General features: G+C 42.2%; 3 protein-coding genes across 3 annotated transcripts; 1 reads left to right on the top strand and 2 right to left on the bottom strand.

Annotated features, from left to right (window-relative positions):
- Positions 1 to 201: 201 nt before the first annotated feature.
- Positions 202 to 4,454, top strand: LOC115595203 (uncharacterized). The gene is made up of 4 exons (XM_030439369.1): positions 202 to 942; positions 1,030 to 1,347; positions 1,820 to 2,946; positions 4,407 to 4,454. The coding sequence occupies exons 1-2, from the start codon at positions 203 to 205 to the stop codon at positions 1,328 to 1,330; spliced, it is 1,041 nt and encodes a 346-aa protein (XP_030295229.1). The 5' UTR covers position 202; the 3' UTR covers positions 1,331 to 1,347; positions 1,820 to 2,946; positions 4,407 to 4,454.
- Positions 4,403 to 8,206, bottom strand: LOC115572188 (extracellular calcium-sensing receptor-like). The gene is made up of 6 exons (XM_030402021.1): positions 7,980 to 8,206; positions 7,474 to 7,771; positions 6,522 to 7,316; positions 6,139 to 6,366; positions 5,819 to 5,942; positions 4,403 to 5,316 (listed from the first exon to the last, which is right to left on the bottom strand). The coding sequence occupies exons 1-6, from the start codon at positions 8,204 to 8,206 to the stop codon at positions 4,403 to 4,405; spliced, it is 2,586 nt and encodes an 861-aa protein (XP_030257881.1).
- Positions 8,207 to 9,144: 938 nt separating this feature from the next.
- On the bottom strand, positions 9,145 to 24,372 carry LOC115572195 (extracellular calcium-sensing receptor-like). Its single transcript, XM_030402036.1, is given in 11 exon segments — positions 9,145 to 10,052; positions 11,169 to 11,292; positions 11,489 to 11,716; positions 11,872 to 12,666; positions 12,822 to 13,119; positions 13,331 to 13,579; positions 14,525 to 15,425; positions 22,450 to 22,573; positions 22,747 to 22,999; positions 23,172 to 23,959; positions 24,109 to 24,372. Coding segments are annotated over 11 exon segments (4,932 nt in total).
- Between the last annotated feature and the right edge of the window lie 428 nt (positions 24,373 to 24,800).

Here is a 24,800-nt window from a genome sequence, read left to right on the forward strand (position 1 = left end):
ACAGACCACCTTGCTTGATACCCGATCCATATCTCAGAGTGCTGCTGACAGGGCCATTGTCAAGTATGTTGTCAACAATCTCCAGCCATTGTCAACTGTCGAAAATGAAGCCTTCAGAGAGCTTCTCACAGATCTCCTTCCTACTGCCAAAGTCATCACACGGGTCACCCTGCGATCAAGGATTGAAGATTTAGCAAAGACTATGAAAAACGTGTTAACTGAGGAGATGAGTGAAGTGGACCACATCGCGACCACTACAGACTGCTGGTCAGTTAGGAGAAGGAGCTTCCTTGGTGTGACTGCTCATTGGGTGAACCCTACAGACCTAACTAGACGATCAGCAGCCCTAGCTTGCAGACAGCTAAGAGGTTCCCACACCTTTGATGTTTTGGCCACTGCACTCAATGACATCCATACTAAATATGGCATCAGGAACAAAGTTGTAAGGACAACAACCGATAATGGCTCCAACTTCTTGAAGGCTTTTCAGGTTTATAGTGTGGACAAAAACAATAATGAAGCAGAAGAGGAAGAGAAAGAGGATGAGGAAGGGAATGAGATGGAGGGAGTGGAATTTGTTGACATGACTTCGATCATAGATGAGAATGATGGCTTTGAGTTTGAGCTTCCGAAACATCAACGATGTGCTTGTCATCTCCTCAACTTAGTGTCTACAGTTGATACTAAAAAAGCAACAGCCAACGATGGGTACAAAAAACTGCATCGCTCAACATTCAGCAAGTGTTATGGGCTGTGGAATAAGTGTGGAAGATCCTGCCAAGCAGCTGAAGCTGTGGAAGATGCCTGCTCCCTCCAGCTGCTACGACCAAACGCCACCAGGTGGAACTCCATGTTTATGGCTGTGGAAAGGCTCCTCAAGATTCTGAGAGAGAAGGGAGAGCCAGCTTTGAGAGAGATCTGTGCAGAATTGAAGGTTCCAATGTAAGTTTGAATTATGTATTTATTAATTTTTTTGGGTACAATATTCATGCATAATTGTAAAACAGTGGTTTGTTTTCTCCTTAACAGGTTCCATCCAGTTGAGCTCACTTTCCTAGAAGAGTACTACACCAATATGAGCCCTGTTGCCCAGTCCATCAACATCCTCCAAGGAGAAGTGGAAGTCCAGATGGGATGGCTTCTTCCGACTATTTCCTTGCTGAGCAGCAAACTGGAAAAAATAAAGATTGCACTGAAGCACTGCAAGCCGCTGGTTGAAGCCATTCAAGTGGGCATCCAGAACCGTTTTGGTGAAATGTTAAGAGACCCTGAATTGGTTGCTGCAGCGATTCTCATTCCCAAAATTCAAAACGACCTAGATCAAAGATGATGCTACACTGAAAAGCGGTAAGACATCATGGAGAAAATAAAGGAAATTAAGAAAATATCCATTAAATTACAAATTGTATGTACACTTACTACATTTTTTTGTTATTTTATTATTCATTTCATACATCAGTCTAATTTTGAATATTAGTTGAGCCAATATCTAAGATGTCTAATTGTCAGAGTCAAGACTTTAAATTTGTGTTTTTCTCCTTATCTATTCCCTGAATTTGTGAAAGTAGCCAATCTGCAAGCTCACATTGCCTTGGTTGTAGATCTGTTATTTTCACAATTTGTCTCAACTTTTTTTCTATTTTATATCTCTTTTTTTTTTTTTTTTTGCTAATTTTGGCCTTTTGTTTCTGATAGTGTTGTTTGTCAATGAAATATTATTTATTCCTTTAGAATTAGGGAAAATGTCATAAATGTAATTAAATTTGTCCAATAAAAATGTGACTGTACTAATGCTAGTGTCACCCTCCCTGTGTTTCAGGGTTGGACTACATCAGGCAGCAGTTGGAGGATCCTTCCATTTCAGCAGATGCTGGATCTGGCTCATCTGATGAGGGAGACTTCTTCCACATCCTGAAAAGTTCCCACAAAACACCAAGCGCCACCAAGCAGCTTGATTCATACCTGGCCTACTCAACAGATGACATCAAGATTCTCAAGACGTTTCCTGTGGTTCTCAAGTTGTCTGTCAAACTCAACACACCTCTGCCTGCTTCTGCAGCTTTCGAAAGGCTGTTCAGCATAGCAGGTCTCATCTTCAGCCCAAAAAGAGCACGGCTAGCTGCGGACACTTTTGAAAATCAGCTTCTGCTGAGGATGAACCGCGAGTTCAACTTCTCCACTGGAACCAGAAAGTTTGTTTGTGTGGTGTTACTGTGCCTCAGCTCATGAGGATTCCCCCAACATAGTTAAAAAGTGAAAAAGTGGTTCTTATGTTAAATTTTGCAAGACATTGTTTATTTTTTGAGTGGTATTTTATACCATATTTCATTCAACTGAAAAAGTGAAATGAAAAACAAGGGGAGAATAATTTTGGGTTGTTTTGCTTCTTTTCATGCGTACTATAAAATACTTGTACTTGTACTTTCACTTTTGATACTTGAGTATATTTTTTCACAAGATACTTTTGATACTTAAGTACATTTAATGTGAGCTACTTTAAGACTTTTACTCAAGTAATTTTCTTTTAGGTGACTTTAACTTTTACCAAAGTCATTTTCAGTTATGCTACTTATACTTTTACTTAGTTAATTTTTTCAAGTACTTTATACACCTCTGGGTACATCACAGAGAAAGGGGGACTCTGCTGTTCAGCAAATACAATTTGAATATAGTTTAATGAATGCCCAACTAGAGTGTGTTTGTAATCTACAAACATCACTGGCAAATGTGAACTGTGAGCTGTTATGTAATTCTAGAATATTTGAGCTTGTAGCTTGACACTCTATTGTCTATATTTAGAGAGACACTAAAGGACATTCAAAGTACAATGTTGAAAAAGAAGGAGAAAAGCATAATGTTACTGACAATGTTTTAATCAAAACATTTTCCAGGAGGATTCCATGAAGAGCAGTCAAGTTTCCCCGGTGGGAAACACACATTTCTACGGTATACTATGTGAATCCTATGGAATTTCCCATGTGAATTCTATGGGATTACATGTAAAACCCAGGGATCACATGTGAAATCCATTCAGATTACACAAGAAACCGTGTAAATACCTGTGTTAAACTCATGTAAATTCCTATGTAAAACCTATGGGTTTAAATGTGACACACATGGGATTGCATATTAAACATATGAAAAAGTCATCAACCAGGCCTCATTGATTACTGTATATTTACTGATTTGGGTCACACTGAATTGTATTATATGGATGGAGTGTTTTCTGGTTTTCACTCCGATGTCCTCTGGCTGGTCTGCCTGAACCCTCTGTGATAGACAGAGTTTGCTGATGAAGATGGCTATACTTGCTGCTAAATAACCATTGCCGTAACAACAGTAGCTAACTAAGCCAGGCTCCAAGCTAGCATGGCAGGTGTCGGTACCAAACACAAACTCTAAGATCAACTCCGGCCTTTTTGACAACAGGAAATTCAGTAGCAAGGTGGTTTATAGTAAAGCTGCTGTTAGTTGATGTTACAAGTTGGATCTGTCTTCCCTGCTGAGAAAAACAGCATAAACCAGCACTAAAACCAGCACCAAAACACAACATATGTTGGTCTTGATGGTGACCAGTCACTAGCAAGACCAGCATATGTTGTGTTTTGGTGCTGGTCTATGCTGTTTTTTTCAGCAGGGTTGTAAGAGGAAGCTTTGCCTTGATGGGCTATCAGAGGGACTTGGTCGAACTTCAAATTAATAAAATGTGCCAAATTGTTATGAGTATCAGTAGTCTCAGGAATTGTTGGCTGAGTATATTATACGGTGTGTGTAATATTAAGAATGAGTGCTGTTATACATGTGGACACCTGGATAGCTGGACTTTTTATGGGAAATATGCAAATAGCACTTCACCATCCATTTCATGGTAACTTAATACCCATGTAAAACCCATGTGCATCCTATGTAAACCTGTTAACTTTATGTGAAACTCATGTAAAATCCCGCAGACAGAAATATGTGTGGGTATGTACAAAAAGGGTTAGTACTTACAATTTCTATAAAAAATTGTATCCAATTGAACACAAATGTAAACTTGGACTGTAAGCTGTCATGTTAGATGGTTACATTTTTTACATGTGTTTAATATGGCTTTCACATAAAATCCAATAGGTTTAACAAGGGTATTTACATGTGTTTGCTCACAACCTTTGACACCAAGGGCAAACCATGAACATGTTAAGCTATCTGCTGGTAGGATGAAAATAATAGGCGCCATGCAGTGACAGGGGAAAATGTTTTGCACATGTGCTCTAAATGGTACCTCATATCTGAAATGAATGCAAAATAGAAGTATATTTCTTGTTGTGTTATTTACGTCTCTCTCTCTCTCTCTCTCTCTCTCTCTCTCTCTCATTCTCACTCTTTCTCTCTGTGTCTCAAAAACAAAACAAAATATTATTCAGAATAATTTTGGTCCTCCCTTCCCCATCATATGCTTTTTTGTATTTTTCTCTGGTTTCAGTAAGATAATGTAACATTTTGGAATAAAAATACAAATGAGCAGTCCAAAACTTGAAGCCAGAATAGCAAATATCTCCACAGCAACACTGAATTTCCCAGGAGAGCTGACATATGCTGGGATAAATGTGATCCATACTGCACAGAATATCAGCATGCTGAAGGTGATAAATTTGGCTTCATTGAAATTATCAGGCAGTTTCCGAGCTAGAAAAGCAAGAATAAAACATAACATGGCCAGAAGTCCTATGTACCCTAGTACAGCCCAAAAGCCTGCAGCTGAGCCCAGAGCACACTCTATGATGATTTTATCATTATATAGTAACAGATTCTTAGAGGGAAAGGGAGGGTTGATTGTCAGCCATAGTATGCAAATCAAAACTTGTATCAGAGTGAAACCCAGGACACTGAGTTTCTGCTGTGCAGGCCCAAACCATTTCATCACATCACTACCTGGGAGTGTGGCCCTGAAAGCCATTAACACCACTATTGTTTTCCCCAGAACACAAGAGATACATAGGACAAAGGTGATGCCGAATGCTGTGTGTCGCAGCATGCAGGACCACTCAGAGGGCCGGCCGATGAAGGTCAGAGAACACAGGAAACACAGAGTCAAGGAGAAGAGCAGCAGGAAGCTCAGCTCAGAGTTGTTGGCCCTGACAACAGGAGTCTGTCTGTATCTGAAGAAAATGAACGCCACAACAGCAGTCATGCATGTTCCAAACAGGGAGGCTGCTGTAAGAAGTGCTCCCATAATCTCTTCATAGGAGAGAAACTCTTCCTCCTTCTTGATACAGGAATCTCTTCTTTCATTTGACCAGAACTCAGGGTCACACCTCATACAGGTGACAGAGTCTGAAAAATAAGATTATAGCCGGTGTTAGACTTGCTCACTATGTTTGTATTGTTTTTTGTCTATGTTGCATCTTTCCTGTGCCTGCAAACAATATATGATAACCAGAAAATACATTGACTGAACTCATGATGATATATTTCATTCATACAGCACTTTTAAAAACAAACTTTCTCTGTCCGTTGAATTCGCCATCGCACCTCAGGGGTAGTACATCAAAGTACAGACACTGTCATTTCCAGTGGCCTGCTGCTGTCACTGTGAGAATAACTTAAAACTGGCATTTAGATTTTCGCAGGCTACAATGTGACCCAAGATGTCTGAAAGTGACTGGGCAGAAAATAATAATGGCTGTTCAGATCTTCCCAGTGATTTCTTTGTAGTCATATAAACATTGAAATTCGTGTAATTGCACATAACTTTGTGTCTTTAACCTTGATACCAGATTTCAGACTTAATAACAACTTTTAGCTTTTTGTTTTCTCTAACATTAAATATTACCACCTGTGGCATTGCTGATTTCTCCCTCTGCACATCTTAAACAGTCATAACAGCAGACAGGCTTTCCTTTCTTCAGAACCTTGCGAGTTCCTGGGGGACATTTGTTATTGCAAACTGACAAAGGCACCTACATGAACAAAGTGGCAATGAGAAACATCTTTAGGCATTCATGTTGACAAGGCGTTTGTTATGCAAGTATGTATGAATCATTTTAATGTATCAAAACGGAATACTTTGGTACTAATAATGACTTTTAACTGACACACTTTCAAAAATCCAAATACACTTTACATATTAATTACATTGAATGCATGGGGGCTAACCTGTTGTGAGTTCTGGGCCCAAATTAAAGACTGATTTTGCAGTTTCAGCTGTTTGTCTGCAGGTAAAGATGCATCATGAAGACCAACTGTGACAAAGTCCACAATGCCATTTTCTGTTGGCTGCCAGTTTATAATTTCATACTTTGCTGCTGGGTCTCCATTCTCATTAAAATAAACCTCATCTCCTTCCTTTGTTTTGAAGTTAACCTCTTTTATGTGCTGTAAAATCTAAAGACACACATTAATGTAAAATGTCATCTGACAAATATGTTTGTAGGTCTAAAGCATGATAGACAAAATGCAAGTATTTACTTTGTTCACCACACTTAATGTACAAAACTACAAGTGGTGAAGTATGTTTACTAATTAGTAGTCGAACTCACCGTAAATGGATCTAGCTGCACCTTGTTGTTACATGTTTTATTACAGCTGAGAACATTATGAAGTGCATGGGCCACAGCATACACTCCTTTATAAACATTGTAAAAGAGAGGCATGAGAGACATATCAGTGAAGCTGTTTTGTACTTCAGTCACATCTTCATGTCCAGTACATTCTCTCTGATTCCCTGCTGATGACATTGAAAGCGTAAACTTACAGCTAAACAATGTCTCCCAAAACTCTGTAAACAATTCATCACTCGATGAATTTAGTGGCTTCACATCCAAAATAAACTCTCTCATGCCACTGACACGTACTTTGGGGATGGACAGACCTATTGCACCATCGAGTATGTGATACCTATCCATGGCTGCCGTTTGGAAATCAAAGATCCAGGCCTCAGTGCCTACCCACTGGTACCCAGTCAGGTTATGGTGAGACAACTCCTGTATTATCATATACAACTCTGTGGGGGAGAGGAAAGTGACAATCACCTTGGAAGTTGAAGCTTTGATAATGTCAACTATCTTTACTATTTTGTGTGGTGGATCTGTTCTCAAGACAGACAAAGAGTACTCCAGACAGATACCCAGCTGCTGGGCAGTTTCTATGAATGTAGCCATGCCATTATTGCCATAATCATTATTTATTCTAATTGCTCCAACCCAAGTCCAACCAAAGTACTTGACTAACTGGGCGAGGGCTCTGCTCTGGTAGTAGTCACTGGGTATTGTTCTGAGAAAGGATGGATACTTGGTTTTATCACTGAGACAAGCACAAGTAGCAAGGTGGCTGATCTGAAAGAAACAAAAAAATAATTTATATCCCAAGACAAAATTATACAACACCTGACAACATAGTACAATTCTTAAAAGCCTCTTTTGCCTTGACAAATGGATTAACTTAATAACGCTGTCTGTTCAAAAACAAATGATTTGTATCAATATTACCCACCAATGGGATATTAAAGGGTCCGATTACAGTTGATATAGCCATGCAAGGAGAGGAAAAGGTCCCTCCCAAAATGGCCTGCACTTGGGCAGGTCTGGTACATGGTGCCTCAGAGGGTGCAAATACCACTTCATTGCCGTTAGCCAAGGCCAGAGCTACTGTCACGCCTCTGGCAATGAACACACACGCATCATAGAGCTTATATCCCAGAGAGATGCCAGGCAGAATATCTGTGCTGTTATTAATCTCTTCTATGGCAAAGAGCATAGCCTGGGCATACTGGAACCCTCTGAAATTCAAACTTTATGTGGACAGTAATACATAGTTGAAATTGCAACTGATGTATCTTAAAAACAGAAAATAATGTATGAAGTAAAAGCATTTGAAGGTATTCGTACACACAAGGAATATTTATTTTAATCCTCAGTTTGACAGCCAAGCTTTTTAACCTTTTGCATCTGCACTCAATTACTCTTACATAGTTGAAATCCTAAAAACAGTTACTTCACCTGGTACATTGCAGTGGCAGTGGTTTTTGCATGTAGGTGTGCTGTCTGTTTTTCCAGTTGTTGTGGAAAGAAAAGATTCCTCCTAACAAAATGTCCCCATCCTTAGATAGCTGTGGATTCTCTGGATCCCCAATCAGCCTGCACTCTGGCTCTTCAGCCTGAGAGAAAGACGCCAACAACAACAAGAGTACCCATCCCTTCCCTGGCCCCCTCTGTGTAGATGTCATGTTGTCCAGGAGAACTAAACCACTGGGTGGCATCACATCTAGCTTAATGTAAATCAAAAGCTTGCACTGACATTTATACACTTTGGAGCAGAAAAAAATAATACTTGAATGGTGATGTTTTATCTGTATGGACATAACAGGTGGGTCGAGAGGAGGGTGGTGCCCAACAAGATTTTGTGGGGCTTAAGTTTGCCCTAAAGGTTGAGTGTGTATGATTTAGGGGGGGGGGACTACTGGCAGAAAATAAGTAGATACTGAAAATTATGTATCACTTTTTCACTGTTATAGTTCAATTCGTATTTTATCATCAGTAAGCAAAAGTCAACTTTTTCATGACCTTAGAATGACCCTTTTACATCTAGAAAGGGCATAGTGTCTGCTATGTTGTATTGCCATGCTTCCAGACTAGCTCTGAACAGACAAACCAAACACTGGCTGGAGTGAAGGCCACTGTAGTTCCCTCCTATATGCTTACTGAGACGGGGTGTATTCATTTGGTTGCAATCTGCAACCTAACCCCTAGATGACACTAAATCTTACACAGTGGTCCTTTAAATACCATAACAGTATGTAAACAGATATAAATTGATTTGTGCTCTCAAAAAATCAGGTCAATTCAAAATACATTTTATTTATGTCACTCAAACTCACAAATCCTAATTTTCCTCAGGGGGCTTTATCATATGTGCATTCTATAACACCATCTGTCCTTATACACTCTTTACAGTGAAGGAAAAGTCCCACAAGAAAAAAATATCATATAGCCATTGATAAGGGGTCTCCCAGGATGTACAGACATGTAATACCATGGTGTACAATACAGCGTAAGCATTCAATAAAAAAAGGGCAGATCTCTACTTGAATTGTCCTGTTAACAATCTATTATGTAAAATCATAATAGCACTAGAATGCCTTTTCCACAATATCAAATTAAGTATTCATAATGATGTCTCCTTCCCCATCATGTTCTTTTTTGTATTCTTCTCTGGTTTCAGTAAGATAATATAACATTTTGGAATAAAAATACAAATGAGCAGTCCAAAACTTGAAGCCAGAATAGCAAATATCTCTACAGCAACACTGAACTTGCCAGGAGAGCTGACATATGCTGGGATAAAAGTGATCCATACTGCACAGAATATCAGCATACTAAAGGTGATAAATTTGGCTTCATTGAAATTATCAGGCAGTTTCCGAGCGAGAAAAGCGAGAAGAAAACACAACATAGCCAGTAGTCCTACGTACCCAAGTACAGCCCAAAAGCCTATAGCTGAGCCCAGAGCACACTCTAAGATGATTTTATCGTTATATAGTAACAAATTCTTAGAAGGAAAGGGAGGGTTGATTGTCAGCCATAGTATGCAAATCCAAACTTGTATCAGAGTGAAACCCAGGACACTGAGTTTCTGCTGTGCAGGCCCAAACCATTTCATCACATTACTACCTGGGAGTGTGGCCCTGAAAGCCATTAACACCACTATTGTTTTGCCCAGAACACAAGAGATACAGAGGACAAAGGTGATGCCGAATGCTGTGTGTCGCAGCATGCAGGACCACTCAGAGGGCCGGCCGATGAAGGTCAGAGAACACAGGAAACACAGACTCAAAGAGAAGAGCAGCAGGAAGCTCAGCTCAGAGTTGTTGGCTCTGACAATAGGGGTCTGTCTGTATCTGAAGAAAATGAACGCCACAACGGCAGTCATGCATGTTCCAAACAAGGAGGCTGCTGTAAGAAGTGCTCCCATAATCTCTTCATAGGAGAGAAACTCTTCCTCCCTCTTAATACAGGAATCTCTTCTTTCATTTGACCAGAACTCAGGGTCACACCTCATACAGGTGATAGAGTCTGAAAAATAAGATTACAGCCAGTGTTAGACTTGCTCACTATGTTTGTATTGTTTTTTGCCTATGTGGCATTGTTTCTGTGCCTGCAAACACTACATGATAACCAGATAATACATTGACTGAACTCATAATAATTTATTTAATTCATACAGCACTTTAAAAAACAAAGTTTCAGTCCGTTGAATTCGCCATCGCACCTCAGGAGCAGTACATCAAAGTACAGACACTGTCATTTCCAGTGGCCTGCTGCTGTCACTGTGAGTATAATTAAAATCTGGCATTTAGATTTCCTCAATCAACATGGGAAATGTGGGGCAGAATGAACGATGTATGAGTAACTAGTTACTAGTCCCTTTCCAATGGCGACACAATGAAATTCTACAAAAAATCAAAAGCTTTACAATATAGAATAGCAAAGATCTTCTTAATGCACTGGCTGACTATCAAGTTGATCTGGTCCATTCTCAAGGAATAGTTTGTTAAAGCACAGCACCTGTATATGGCAATAAAAATAAATGCTGAATTCAGAATGGCTGAATTCCTCTTGTCTTTGGGTTACGAAACCAACAGGCTTTTATGGAGATATGGATTTGATAAGCAGCTACACTTATTAGTACCTAACAGAATTGTTTTGATATAGTTTGTTTGTTGTTCTACCTTGGACACTAAGAGTTTCAATAATCTAACAGAGATTTAATTAAAGCATGGATGTTCTGTCTTGAGGACCTCTCTTGTTAATGCTCCTCAACAGGTAAAAACAAGATTGAAAGACGTCATTTGCTTTTCTAATTAAAAGTCCTGGACTGTCCTTCATACTTGACTTACAAATGTCTGTTCTTTTCAATCACATTGGTTGTTGCAAAAATGCACTGCTACTGACAATGCAAGCCACAATTACTTCTTTCTCCACCACAAATGTGACCCAAGGTGTCTGAAAGTGACTGGGCAGAAAACGATACCGACTGTTCAGATATTCCCAGTGATTTCTTTGTAGTCATATAATCAATGACATTTGTGTAATTGCAAATAACTTTGTGTCTTTAACCTTGATACCAGATTTCAGACTTCATGACAGCTTTTAGCTTTTTGTTTTTTCTAACATTAAATATTACCACACCTGTGGCATTGCTGATTTCTCCCTCTGCACATCTTAAACAGTCATAGCAGCAGACAGGCTTTCCTTTCTTCAGAACCTTGCGAGTTCCTGGGGGACATTTCTCATTGCAAACTGACAAAGGCACCTACATGAACAAAGTTGCAATGACAAACACCTATGGGTATTCATTTTGACAAAATGTTTGTTATGCAAGCATGTATGAATAATTTTAATGCATCAAAACTGAATACTTTGCTACTAACAATGACTTTTAACTGACACACTTTCAATAATCCTAATACACTTTACATGTTAATTACATTGAATGCATGGGGGCTAACCTGTTGTGAATTCTGGGCCCAAATTAAAGACTGACTTTGCAGTTTCAGCTGTTTGTCTGCAGGTAAAGATGCATCATGAAGACCAACTGTGACAAAGTCCACAACGCCATTTTCTGTTGGCTGCCAGTTTATAATTTCATACTTTGCTGCTGGGTCTCCATTCTCATTAAAGTAAACCTCATCTCCTTCCTTTGTTTTGAAGTTAACCTCTTTTATGTGCTGTAAAATCTGAAGATATAAATCAATGTAGAATGTCATCTGACAAATATTTTTATAGGTCTACAGCATGATAGACAAATTGCAAGTATTTACTTTGTTCACCACAGTTAATGTTCAAAACTACAGGTAGTTAAGTAAGTTTACTAATTTATAGTCTTACTCACCGTAAATGGATCTAGCTGCACCTTGTTGTTACATGTTTTATTACAGCTGAGAACATTATGAAGTGCATGGGCCATAGCATACACTCCTTTATAAACATTGTAAAAGAGAGGCATGAGAGACATATCAGTGAAGCTGTTTTGTACTTCAGTCACATCTTCATGTCCAGTACATTCTCTCTGATTCTCTGCTGATGATTTTGAAAGCGTAAACTTACAGCTAAACAATGTCTCCCAAAACTCTGTAAACAATTCATCACTCGATGAATTTAGTGGCTTCACATCCAAAATAAACTCTCTCATGCCACTGACATGTACTTTGGGGATGGACAGGCCTATTGCACCATCAAGTATGTGATACCTATCCATGGCTGCAGTTTGGAAATCAAAGATCCAGGCCTCAGTGCCTACCCACTGGTACCCAGACAAGTTATGGTGAGACAACTCCTGTATTATCATATACAACTCTGCGGGGGAGAGGAAAGTGACAATCACCTTGGAAGTTGAAGCTTTGATAATGTCAGCTATCTTTACTATTTTGTGCAGTGGATCTGTTCTCAAGACAGACAAAGAGTACTCCAGACAGATACCCAGCTGCTGGGCAGTTTCTATGAATGTAGCCATGCCATTATTGCCATAATCATTATTTATTCTAATTGCTCCAACCCAAGTCCAACCAAAGTACTTGACCAACTGGGCGAGGGCTCTGCTCTGGTAGTAGTCACTGGGTATTGTTCTGAGAAAGGATGGATACTTGGTTTTATCACTGAGACAAGCACAAGTAGCAAGGTGGCCGATCTGAAAGAAACAAAAAAATACATTTTATCCCAAAACAAAATTTTAAAATATACAACACCTAAAAACACAGTACAATTCTTACATTGCTTTGACACATGGATGAATTAAATAACGCTGTCTGTTCAAAAACATATTATTTTGTCATTATTACGCACCAGTGGGATATTAAAGGGTCCGATGACAGTTGATATAGCCATGCAAGGAGAGGAAAAGGTCCCTCCCAAAATGGCCTGCACTTGGGCAGGTCTGGTACATGGTGCCTCAGAGGGTGCAAATACCACTTCATTGCCGTTAGCCAAGGCCAGAGCTACTGTCACTCCTCTGGCAGTGAAAACACAGTCATCATAGAGCTTATATCCCAGAGAGATGCCAGGCAGAATATCTGTGCTGTTATTAATCTCTTCTATGGCGAAGAGCATAGCTTGGGCATACTGGAACCCTCTGAAATCCAAACTGTATGTGGACAGTAATAAATGGTTGAAATTGCAACTAATCCATCTTCAAAATAGAAAATACTGTATGAAGTAAAAGCATTTGAAGGCATTTCTACACAGAAGGAGTATTCAATTTAATCCTCAGTTTGACAGCCAAGCTTTTTCCTACCTGTTTGTATATGCACTCAATTACTCTTACATAGTTGAAATCTAAAAAACGGTTAATTTACCTGGTGCATTGCAGTGGCAGTGGTTTTTGCATGTAGGTGTGCTGTCTGTTTTTCCACTTGATGTGGAAAGAGAAGATTCCACCTAACAAAATGTCCCCATCCTTAGATAGCTGTGGATTCTCTGGATCCCCAATCAGCCTGCACTCTGGCTCTTCAGCCTGAGAGAAAGACGCCAACAACAACAAGAGTACCCATCCCTTCCCTGGCCCCCTCTGTGTAGACGTCATGTTGTCCAGGAGAACTAAACCACTGGATGGCATCACATCTAGCTTAATGTAAATCAAAAGCTTGCACTGATATTTATACAATCTGGAGCAGAAAAAAATAATCCTTGAATTGTGATGTTTTATCTGTATGGACATAACAGGTGGGTCGAGAGGAGGGTGGTGCCCAACAAGATTTTGTGGGGCTTAAGTTTGCCCTAAAGGTTGAGTGTGTATGATTTAGGGGGGGGGGACTACTGGCAGAAATTAAGTAGATACTGAAAATCATGTATTACTTTTTCAATTTTATATTTTAAATTGTATTTTATCATCAGTAAGCAAGAGTCAACATTTTCATGACCTTAGAATGACCGTTTTACATCTAGAATGGGCATAGTGTCTGCTATGTTGTATTGCCATGCTTCCACATTAGCTCTAAACAGACAAACCAAACACTGGCTGTAGTAAGGGGCTCTTACGTTTTTAGCAGCCACTGTAGGTGGTTCTTTCACCTATATGCTTGCTGAGATGAGGTGTATTTATTTAGATGCAATCTGCAACCTCACCCGTAGATGACACTACATCCTACACAGTGGTCCTTTAAATACCAAAACAATGTGTAAATAGATATAAACTGATTTGTGCTCCAAAAAAATCATGTCAATTCAAAATAAATTTTATCTATTTCACTCAAACTCACAAATCCTACTTTTCCTTCTTTTTCCTGTCATATGTGCATTCTATAACACCCTCTGTCCTTATACACATTTTACATTGAAGGAAAAGTCCCACAAGAAAAAAAATATCATATAGCCATTGAGGAGGGGTCTCCCAAGATGTACAGACATGCAATACCATGGTGTACAATACAATGTAAGCATTAAAAAAAAGGACAAATCTCTACCTGAATTGTATTGTTAACAATCTATAATGTAAAATCATAATAGCACTAGAATGCCTTTTCCACAATATTAATTTAAGTATTCATGATTATGTCTCCTTTCCCATCATGTGCTTTTTTGTATTCTTCTCTGGTTTCAGTAAGATAATGTAACATTTGGGAATAAAAATACAAATGAGCAGTCCAAAACTTGAAGCCAGAATAGCAAATATCTCCACAGCTACACTGAACTTCCCAGGAGAGCTGACATACGCTGGGATAAAAGTGATCCATACAGCACAGAATATTAGCATGCTAAAGGTGATAAATTTGGCTTCATTGAAATTATCAGGCAGTTTGCGAGCCAGAAAAGCAAGAACAAAACACAACATAGCCAGAAGTCCTATGTACCCAAGCACAGCCCAAAAGCCTATAGCTGACCCCAGGTCGCACTCTAAGATGATTTTGTCCTTGAACTTTTTCATATTCTTAAAGGGAAAAGGAGGAGAAATTGTTAACCAGTGTATGCAAATGACAACTTGTATAAGAGTGAAACCCAGGACACTGAGTTTCTGCTGTGCAGGCCCAAACCATTTCATCAAATCACTTCCTGGGAGTGTGGCCCTGAAGGCCATTAACACCACTATTGTTTTCCCCAGAACACAAGAGATACAGAGGACAAAGGTGATGCCGAATGCTGTGTGTCGCAGCATACAGGACCACTCAGAGGGCCGGCCGATGAAGGTCAGAGAACACAGGAAACACAGACTCAGGGAGAAGAGCAGCAGGAAACTCAGCTCAGAGTTGTTGGCCCTGACAATAGGAGTCTGTCTGTATCTGTAGAAAATGAACGCCACAACAGCAGTTATGCATGTTCCAAAGAGAGATGCTGCAATGAGCAGTGCTCCCATAATCTCTTCATATGAGAGAAACTCTGCTTCCTTCTTTACACAGGCATCTCTTCCCTCATTGGACCAGAACTCAGGGTCACATCGCACACAGGTGATAGAATCTGAAAAATAACATAAAATCATGGTTTAGATTTGTTCAATATTGAGTCTGTGTTGCATCTTTTCTGTGCCTAACACAGAGTCACTAAATGATTTTCCAGATAATAATTGAATAACCATTGTGACCAGAAAACCATCCTGCTGCAAGAGCAGAGCATTGTGCTCTGTGTGGACAAATGTAGTCCCGTGAACACGGGGCTGCAAAAAGCAGAAGCTTGACCCTCAAAGGCACGCACAACAAGAAGTCGACTCTTGAGACTTTGGTGGCAGGGATGGAATTGATGGAGGATTATTTTATGCTGTGGCATAACTATAACAATAATGCTGATTTTGCTGTGCTGTCAGTCTGGACAATGACCTCATTACATTTTAAACAGGAAGGTGAATAGCTCTCATCTCAAGGGCGTTTATTTGCTGAACTACCCAATGGTCAACAGCACCCCAGCATACTGGGGATATGTCTGTGAAGACCAGTTGGCCACACACGCACAGACTTGCCCTGTAGCGCTCCATCCATCCATCCATCCATCCATCCATCCATCCATCGTCTTCATCGTCTTCGGGGTCTCTTTGCAGTTAGTCATGCCAATGGAACACCTACAAAGTGGGGCATCCAGGAGGCATCCTAATCAGGTGCCCAAACCACCTCAGCTTGTTCCTTTCGACACTAAGGAGTAGTGGCTCTACTCCAGGCTCCGTGCAGATGTCTGAGATCCTCACTTTATCTCTAAGGCTGAGCCAAGCCATGCTACAGAAAAAAAGTCATTTTGGCCCCTTGTATCTGAATTCTAATTTTTTTGTCTCACAACCCAAAGCTCATGACCGTAGATGAGGTTTGGATTGGTAGTGTTAAAATTTAAAGGGGGAAACTAAAAGGATGGACCCAAATGCAGACACACAGGAGGCAAGGTAAGAGAGCACAAAAAGCGAGCTTTAATTTGATTTAAGATGAGAAATCTTAAAAAAAACAAGTGGACAAATGAAAAAGTGTCAAAAGGGACAAAAAGCAAAGTAGCAACAAAGACAGTCAAACAAAGTACAACCAAAAACAAAGTTTAAATAAAATAGAGGGAAAAAAACAAAAGCCAAAATAATAAACATACCATACAGAGTAAGGAGACATGGGAGATGCTGGAAGTGACACTGGGTAACTCACGGGGCATCATACACAACAAACTGACAAACACCAGAGGGAAGACAAAGACTATATACACAGACACTGGTGACAAGACAAGGAACAGGTCAAGTGGTGCAGTAGGTGAGGGGAGTTTGGCTGATGAGCAGCACACTGGTCAGCCTAACACAACACAAACAGATGGCAACAAACATGCAACAAGAAGGAAGGGGAAAACAAGGAAGAACACAGAAGAGACATAAGAGGGCATAGAAATCAAAACACAAGACAAAACACACAGAACCATGACAGGTAGACTGGTAAATCATTTCACTAGTGTGCAAGATCCCTGATATTCTTAAACTCCTACCCTGAGTGAAGGAGTCTAAGACCCTGATATTCTTAAACTCCTTCACTCAGGGTACGAGATCATCCCCCGACCAGATGCAACAATCTACCATTTTCCAGCAGGGAACCATGGCTTCAGACTTAGAGGGGCTGACCCTCATCCTCACTGCTTCATACTCTGCTGTACACAGCCTCATTGCCTGCTGGACATCATGCACTGAAAAAAACCACATCATCTGTTCCCTAGTTGGAGTCCAACCCAAACTAGAAACATGCTTGAACTAGTGCTGAGCAATAGGCCCAGTACCCCATACTCATGCAGTGCCAACCACCATACTTCCTCGGGGACATAGTTGCAGGCCCTCTTCAAGTCTACAAAACACATGTAGACTAGATAGGCAAACTCCCATGACCCCCACAAGAACAAAGCTTGAATGTGCTCCAAGAATGTAAAACATTGCCTGATAGGACAGTTAACGAAGGTAGAAGGACGTAATTGTCCAAGGACTGACCACAGACGTCATAGCCATAGCTTTGTGCAGCTTAGTAACCAGGCCAACAAACAACAAAAACAAAACAAACAAAAAAAATGTTTCTGCCATGGAAAATGGCCTTGCCAAGAATGGAGCTGTGAAGAGAAACCAATGACGAGAGGGCTTGATCTACCAGAGGGAGCGACACACAGGCAACTTGCTTCTTCCCTTGCATTTTGGAGAATCCTCTACACAACACAGACCATTTTGTTTGGCTGCTGGTATATCAACATGTTTGCAAATCAGGTCTTTTTATAATCAATAAGAAGGAGCACCTGCACTGGTGTGGTGCGATTCCTCACATCCTAGTGTGTGAAGGAGCGATATAGCAGGGCTTTCCCCCCTGCTGCTGTTAGACTTAACAACCAGCACTGCTCACAGTAGACCCCCAACACACACCAAATTGACTTTAGACTGTGAAACCCAAATCCTAATAAGCAGTTTCTTTGTCTCAATATGCAATGGTGTAAATACTACTGTCAGTGTGTAATACTGTAAATGTTTTTGGAGTCTTTGTTTCTCATGTATATTGTTTATATTGTTTTTACTGTGTCTTTTTGACTTGTTTATTACATGGAGTTATTATAACTAAGGTTCAGGAACAGGACCACACCAATCCACTCGCTGACCTGCCACCCAGGTCCAGCCAATCAAACCACCCGCATCAACAACCTAACCACCTGCGTCTCATCAATCTAACCACCTGCACCTAATCAACTCAACCACATCCATGCCCGATCTCATCACCCGTGAAGCCTACATAAGGTAAGCCAAACCATCTCTCTCCGGTCGTCGCAAGTTCTGATCGTCGGCGCCAAGACAAACTTTTTAAAAATGAAGATTGGAAACCTTACCACATTCCCGACGAACCCAGAGCCGTATCTTAAATCCTCCTGCAATGATCTTCCCGATAACCGTTTCACTGTCTCCGAATCTTCTCCACCCATGATAACCTCCACGCCGGCACGGCCAGCCAGGCACGGCCAGCCAGGCACGGCCAGCCAGGCACTACCAACGCAACTTCACCCACGCAGAGGTCCGGTCCTCCCCACCGTACTCCAGGTGAAAAACAATCCCCGCAGACACCGCACTTCCAACCGGCCAGCCTCTCGATGCCGAACCCACAGCCACAGCCGCCAATCCGAGACCCCAGCATCCATTTCGTCTTCTCCCCACCTCCCATTCCGTCCGACCGGCAACATCGTCCAGCTCTCCCGCCGCTCACGACCTCCACCTTCACCTCCACTCCGGCCGCCGCATCCTCGCGGCACACCGATGACGTCAGTCGCGCTGATGACGTCATCGCGCAGCACGCTGCAGCAGTGCCGTGATCTCCTCCAGCCCCCACAGGGCCAGGTCATATCTACCATGTTTTCTCCCCACCTGTCTCACCTGTCCCGTCTCACCTGTCCCACCCCACCCTTTTCCTCACCCCTCCCTTCCCCGTAACCTTAGGCTGCACAATCATCGATCGCACACATCCCTCCATCCCATCATCACCTCTTCCAAGCTCCGCTTGCACAATGTACTCGAACCCCCCCCTTTTCCATCCACCCACTCGACGCACTCGAACCCCAGTTTCGTCCGCTCGACGCACTAGAACCCCAGTTCCGTCTGCTTGACGCACTCGAACCCCAGTTCCGTCCGCTCGACGCACTCGAACACAGTGAAACCCCCTCTCCGTCAGTTCGCTTGACGCACTTGAACCCCAGTTCTGACCGCTTGACGCACACCCTTTTTCCACTTGCTCACACAATGCACTTGAACACCCTTTTCAATCTGCTTGACGCACTCGAACCCCAGTTCCGTTCGCCCGACGTACTCCAACCCCAGTTTCACCCACTCAACGTACTCGGAACCAAGTTTTGTCCGCTCGTGCAACCCAACGCAGTCGAACCCCCTTTTTCCGCATGCTCGCGCTTCGCACTCCAACCCCAGTTCCGTCCGCTCGAAGCAACCAAACCCCAGTTCCGTCCGCTCGATGCACTCGAACCCCAGTTCCGTCCACTCGACACACTTGAACTCTCCGTTCTATTCGCTAGACATACTCAAACTCCCTGTTCCATCCGCTCATGCATCATACTCTAACCCCAGTTCCGTCCGCTCGACGCACACCCCCTTTTCCACTCGCTCACACAATGCAACCGAAACCCAGTTCCATCCATTCAACCGCTCAATGCACTCGAACTCTCTGTCCTATTCGCTAGACGTACTCAAACCCCCTTTTCTGTCCGCTCATTCATCGTACTCGAACCCCAGTTCCATCCGCTCAACGCATCAAACCCCCTTTTCCATCCGTTCATGCAACGCATGAACCCCCCGTCCATTTGAACAACGCACTCGAAACCCCTATCCTACTCACATCAAGCCATCACTAAGCACTCGTAGTAAACAAGACTTCGTAAACCCTCAGGAATTGCCATAATTACCATACCTCTTCGGGGGCACGAACGACCCAGAGAAGCTATCCTCATCAGAGGAGCATGAATTGTGACTCATCCAGATCTTTAACCCGGGTCTTTAAAATAACCAGCGAGTCGCAAATCTCTAGTATCAAGTTCAGTGAATGACTCATAACGACACAAATCCTTAAAAGGAACCGTATTTACCAGCTCAAATCCTCATCCATCCATACAACCTCACCGCTGACATCATCAAGTCGCTCACATCATCATACTACACCGGATTGCGTAGTTCTAAGTAAACGCATACACACCGCAACCTCCTTTTCCCTTCGGTCAACATCGTAACAATAACCAGCTCCGTCACAAACACCCATACGATCTCTGAAATCAGATCATCCACCATCCAAGAATAACCCTCCTGGCATTCATTCTGCCTCTCGCTTCGGCCTCCACTTCCACGACATCCAGTCACGAACCTCGCAACACATTGCGCTCAAAAGATCCGCTCAAAAGATGCCTCCTGTCGAACCTCAAACGGAGCAGGACAGACCAGTCCAGCATCTCGCATTCTGTCTTCCTCTTCCGACTGAACTCGTATATAAGCCCTCATGAACCCATCCTGTCAAACACGCACATGTCCTCAGTCGCGGTCCTCCCAAGCCTTCAACAGCTAAACCCACGGCCACCTCCGCGATAACGATCAAGCACTTTTTGCATAATCCAGTAATACCCTTGGGGGATGACAAAGCCACGCCGACCAAGCTGTGCACCCATCGAGACGTACCCCCACTCTGAGTCTCAACCTCCCGGTTCCTAGACGGTCCAGCCGATCTGTGCCCCACTCAAACTCCCTCTTCATCCACCGACCTCGACCCTTCCCTTTCGACATCCACCGACCTCGACCCTCCTCTTCCCATCCTTTCCAAAATCTTCTACCAATTCAATAAACCATCTTAACATCAAATTGTGGCGTGGTCTTGTTTCGTGAAATGGAGTTATTGTAGCTATGGTTCTGGAACTTGACCACGCCACCCGCCTTGGTAATCCGCCACCCAGGCTCAGCCAATCTAACCACCTGGTAATCCGCCACCCAGGCTCAGCCAATCTAACCACCTGCGTCTCACCAACATAACCACCCGCATCTCATCAAAACACCTGTGCCTCATTAACTCAACCACCGCCTTGCGACAAGGAATTACCAAACACAACATCAAAGTCCTTGGCCGTTGGTCCTCCCAGGCCTACAACAACTACATTCACAGCCACCTCGGCGATATCCCCCCGCATTCTGTCCTCTCCAAATCCTCCCAACACCCAAATAAACTATTTCAACAGTTAAACTTGGTGTGGTCTTGTTAGTGAAATGGAGTTATTATAACTAAGTTTCAGGAACAGGACCACGCCAATCCACTTGCTGACCTGCCACCCGGGTCCAGCCAATCAAACCACCCGCATCATCAACCTAACCACCTGCGTCTCATCAATCTAACCACCTGCGCCTAATCAACTCAACCACATCCACGCCCGATCTCATCACCCATGAAGCCTACTTAAGGTAAGCCAAACCATCTCTCTCCCGTTAGTCGCAAGTTCTGATAACCCTCCCCCCCAGACCCTCTCTCTCTCCACCATCCCTTCTCACAGGACCATTGGCAGCCCAGCCTTCGACATCACCAAGAAGATACCAGAGCAGGGACCCAGGCCATCCGGCACACGAGCCGGGGGGGGGGGGGGGGTGTATGATGAAGCCACGCCCGCCAGGACATGCTCTCGTCGAGACGTACCCCCACTCTGAGTCTCAACCGTCTCCCCGCCTCGGCCACTAGATGGCTCGGCAAACCCACAGCCCCCCCCTTCATCCACCGACCCCGACCCCTCCTCCTCATCCCCCCCCCCCCCCCCCCCCCCCCCCCCCGCATCTAAACACAAAATACTCAAAACTCAGATCAAACTGTCAAACTAAGCGCTGTTAATCAAATATGGATCAAGATTCAGGGGCGCCATTTAGCTCAGTTGGTAGAGTGGGCATCCCATGTGCAGAGGCTTTGTCCTAGCTGCAGCGGACCCGGGTTCAAATCCCAGCCTGGGGACCATTTGCTGCGTGTCACTCCCCCTTTCTTTTACCTTGTTTCCTGTCACCTTCTTCAGCTGTCAATAAAGGCCCAAAAATTACTTAAAAAGAAAAATAAAATATTTCAGGGTTACTGTTGTGCTGTAATACCGGAATGTTTGTGACCAGGCAGCTGCCATTTTGTGCCATACTGTACCTGAACTCAGATCTAACTGTTAAATTCTGTTTGATTCTTTTATTGCATTGCCCATTTCTTTATTTATAATTTCTTCTTCATTTCTTTCTGACTATTTCTGCCATTTTGAGAGCAGTAACAGAGGAGAGGGAGGGCTTACATGCTCTGACAAGGAACAGACCAGTGCTCGGAACAAACAACAGACAAACTTGAATTACAAAACACACAGAGAGAATGTGATGTCATTTTCTGCTCAGCATACCATTTCTCCTCCTTATCTTCACAAGGAAAATCGCCTTCTAGCTGTATTAATGATCAAATCTAACATATTATCGTTGAGAAATTGTTAAACACGAAATCTTGCGCTAATATTACTACACCTGTGGTGTTGCTTATTTCTCCCTCTGCACATCTTAAACAGTCATAACAGCAGACAGGCTTTCCTTTCTTCAGAACCTTTCGAGTTCCTGGGGGACATTTCTCACTGCAAACTGACAAAGGTACCTGCATGAACAAAATGACTGATGAGAAAAATGTATGTGCATTACTTTGTAAAGTATCTGTTATTAATGCTGATGTATCAAAGCTAGATGTTACGCACCACAAACAATAATATATAAAAATAGCGCAATTCAAATACACTGTTTTTGATTAGAGTGATCACATGGTTGTTTTACCTGTAGTGAGTTCTTGGCCCAAACTAAAGACGTATTTTGTAGATTCAACTGTTTGTCTGCAGGTGAAGATGCATCATAAAGACCAACTGTGATAAAGTCCACGATTCCATTTTCAGCTGGCTGCCAGTTTATAATTTCATACTTTGCAGCTGGGTCTCCATTCTCATTAAAGTAAACATCATCACCTCCTTTTGTTTTGAACCGAACTGTTTTGATGTGCTGTAAAATCTAGGAACATTCGGTATGTATCAATGTAATGTGAATGTAATGTGGCCCACAAATATTTTAAAGGGATACTGTCTCAGACTGCAACAATTCTTTTTTCAACAGTATGTAGTTTCAAGAGTTTTCCTGCTCAATTAATGTGACTTCATGTAAAAAAGAAATAAACAAATTAAATATTTAGTGTTCAACTCACTGTAAATGGGTCTAGCTGCACCTTGTTGTTACATGTTTTATTACAGCTGAGGATATTATGAAGTGCATGGGCCACAGCATACACTCCTTTATATACATTGTAAAAGATCGGCATGAGTGACATATCAGTGAAGCTGTTTTGCACTTCAGTAACATCTTCGTGTCCAGTACATTCTCTCTGATTCTCTGCTGATGACTTTGACTGTTTGAACTCACAGCTAAATAATGTTTCCCAAAACTCTGTAAACAATTCATTACTAGATGAGTTGAGCAGCTTCACATCCAAAATGAATTCTCTCATCCCACTGACATGTGCTTTGGGGATGGACAGGCCAATGGCACCATCCAGAATGTGATGCCTATCCATGGCTGCAGTTTGGGAATCAGAGATCCAGGCCTCAGTGCCTATCCACTGATATCCAGTCAAGTTGTGGTGAGAAAGCTTGTGTATTACCACATACAAGTCAGAGGGAGAGAGAAATGTGACAATCACCTTTGAAGTGGAAGCCTTGATAATGTCAACTATCTGTTGTAATTTGTCTGGTGGATCTGTTCTAAAGACAGAAACAGAGTATTCCAGACAGATACCCAGCTGCTGGGCAGTTTCTATGAATGTAGCCATGCCATTATTGCCATAACCATCATTTGTTCTAATAGCTCCAACCCAAGTCCAACCAAAGTACTTGACCAACTGGGCCAGGGCTCTGCTCTGGTAGTAGTCACTGGGTATTGTTCTGAGGAATGATGGGTACTTGGTTTTATCACTGAGACAAGCACAAGTTGCAAAGTGGCTGATCTACAAGAGCAAAAACAAGGTATGCCAATGAACACATATACAATACTACAGTTATTTTAAAACCCCTTAATACTCTGACCAGCCAGAGAAGTTACAGAATAATAATATTTTTTTCACAAACATCCTTTATTTTCACTAATCTTACCAACCAGTGGCATATGAAAGGGTCCAATGACAGTAGCTATGGCCATGCAAGGAGAAGATGAGGTCTCTCCCATAATGGCCTGCACCTGGGCAGTTCTGGTACATGGTGCCTCAGAGGGTGCAAATACTTCTTCATTACCATTAGCCAAGGCCAGTGCGACCCTCACACCTCTGACAATGGAGCCACAGGCATCATGGATCTTATATCCCAGGGAGATGCCAGGTAGTAGGTCAGTAATGTTATTAATCTCCTCTATAGCAAAGAGCATAGCCTGGGTATATTGGAACCCTCTGAAATTTAATCTTGAGTGGACAGTTTTAATTAGCTGGAATTGTGGCCAACTTGTCCTTACAATTAAACAATAGCAAAAACAACATCTGATGGTATTAATACAAACACATATAAATTGAATACTCAGTTGTATTACTCCTCTGTAGCTGCTTTGTATCTTTACTTACTTATTCACAAGTATTTTCAATCTACATAGCTTTCTATAGAATTATTTACCTGGTGCATTGCAGCTGCAATGGTTTGTCCATGTAACCATCCTGACTGTATTTCCAGCTGCTGTGAAAAGAGAAGATCCCCCCCAGCATGAAGTCCCCGTCCTTAGATAGCTGTGGTTGCTCAGGATCCCCTCTCCGTCTGCATGCCAGCTGCTCAGCCTGAGAGACTGACACCACCAACAACAGCTGT

Source organism: Sparus aurata, chromosome 2 (assembly GCF_900880675.1).
Source record: "Sparus aurata chromosome 2, fSpaAur1.1, whole genome shotgun sequence".
Taxonomy (NCBI): domain Eukaryota; kingdom Metazoa; phylum Chordata; class Actinopteri; order Spariformes; family Sparidae; genus Sparus; species Sparus aurata.

Coding starts and splice junctions, on each gene's coding strand:
- LOC115572188 (XM_030402021.1), bottom strand. CDS start 8,206: ATGACATCTACACAGAGGGGGCCAGGGAAGGGATGGGTACTCTTGTTG. Junction 6,367..6,521: donor TGCAGCTAGATCCATTTACG/GTGAGTTCGACT, acceptor GTGTGTCTTTAG/ATTTTACAGCACATAAAAGA. Junction 5,317..5,818: donor AGAAATCAGCAATGCCACAG/GTGGTAATATTT, acceptor CTTATTTTTCAG/ACTCTGTCACCTGTATGAGG.
- LOC115595203 (XM_030439369.1), top strand. CDS start 203: ATGAAAAACGTGTTAACTGAGGAGATGAGTGAAGTGGACCACATCGCG. Junction 943..1,029: donor GCAGAATTGAAGGTTCCAAT/GTAAGTTTGAAT, acceptor TCTCCTTAACAG/GTTCCATCCAGTTGAGCTCA.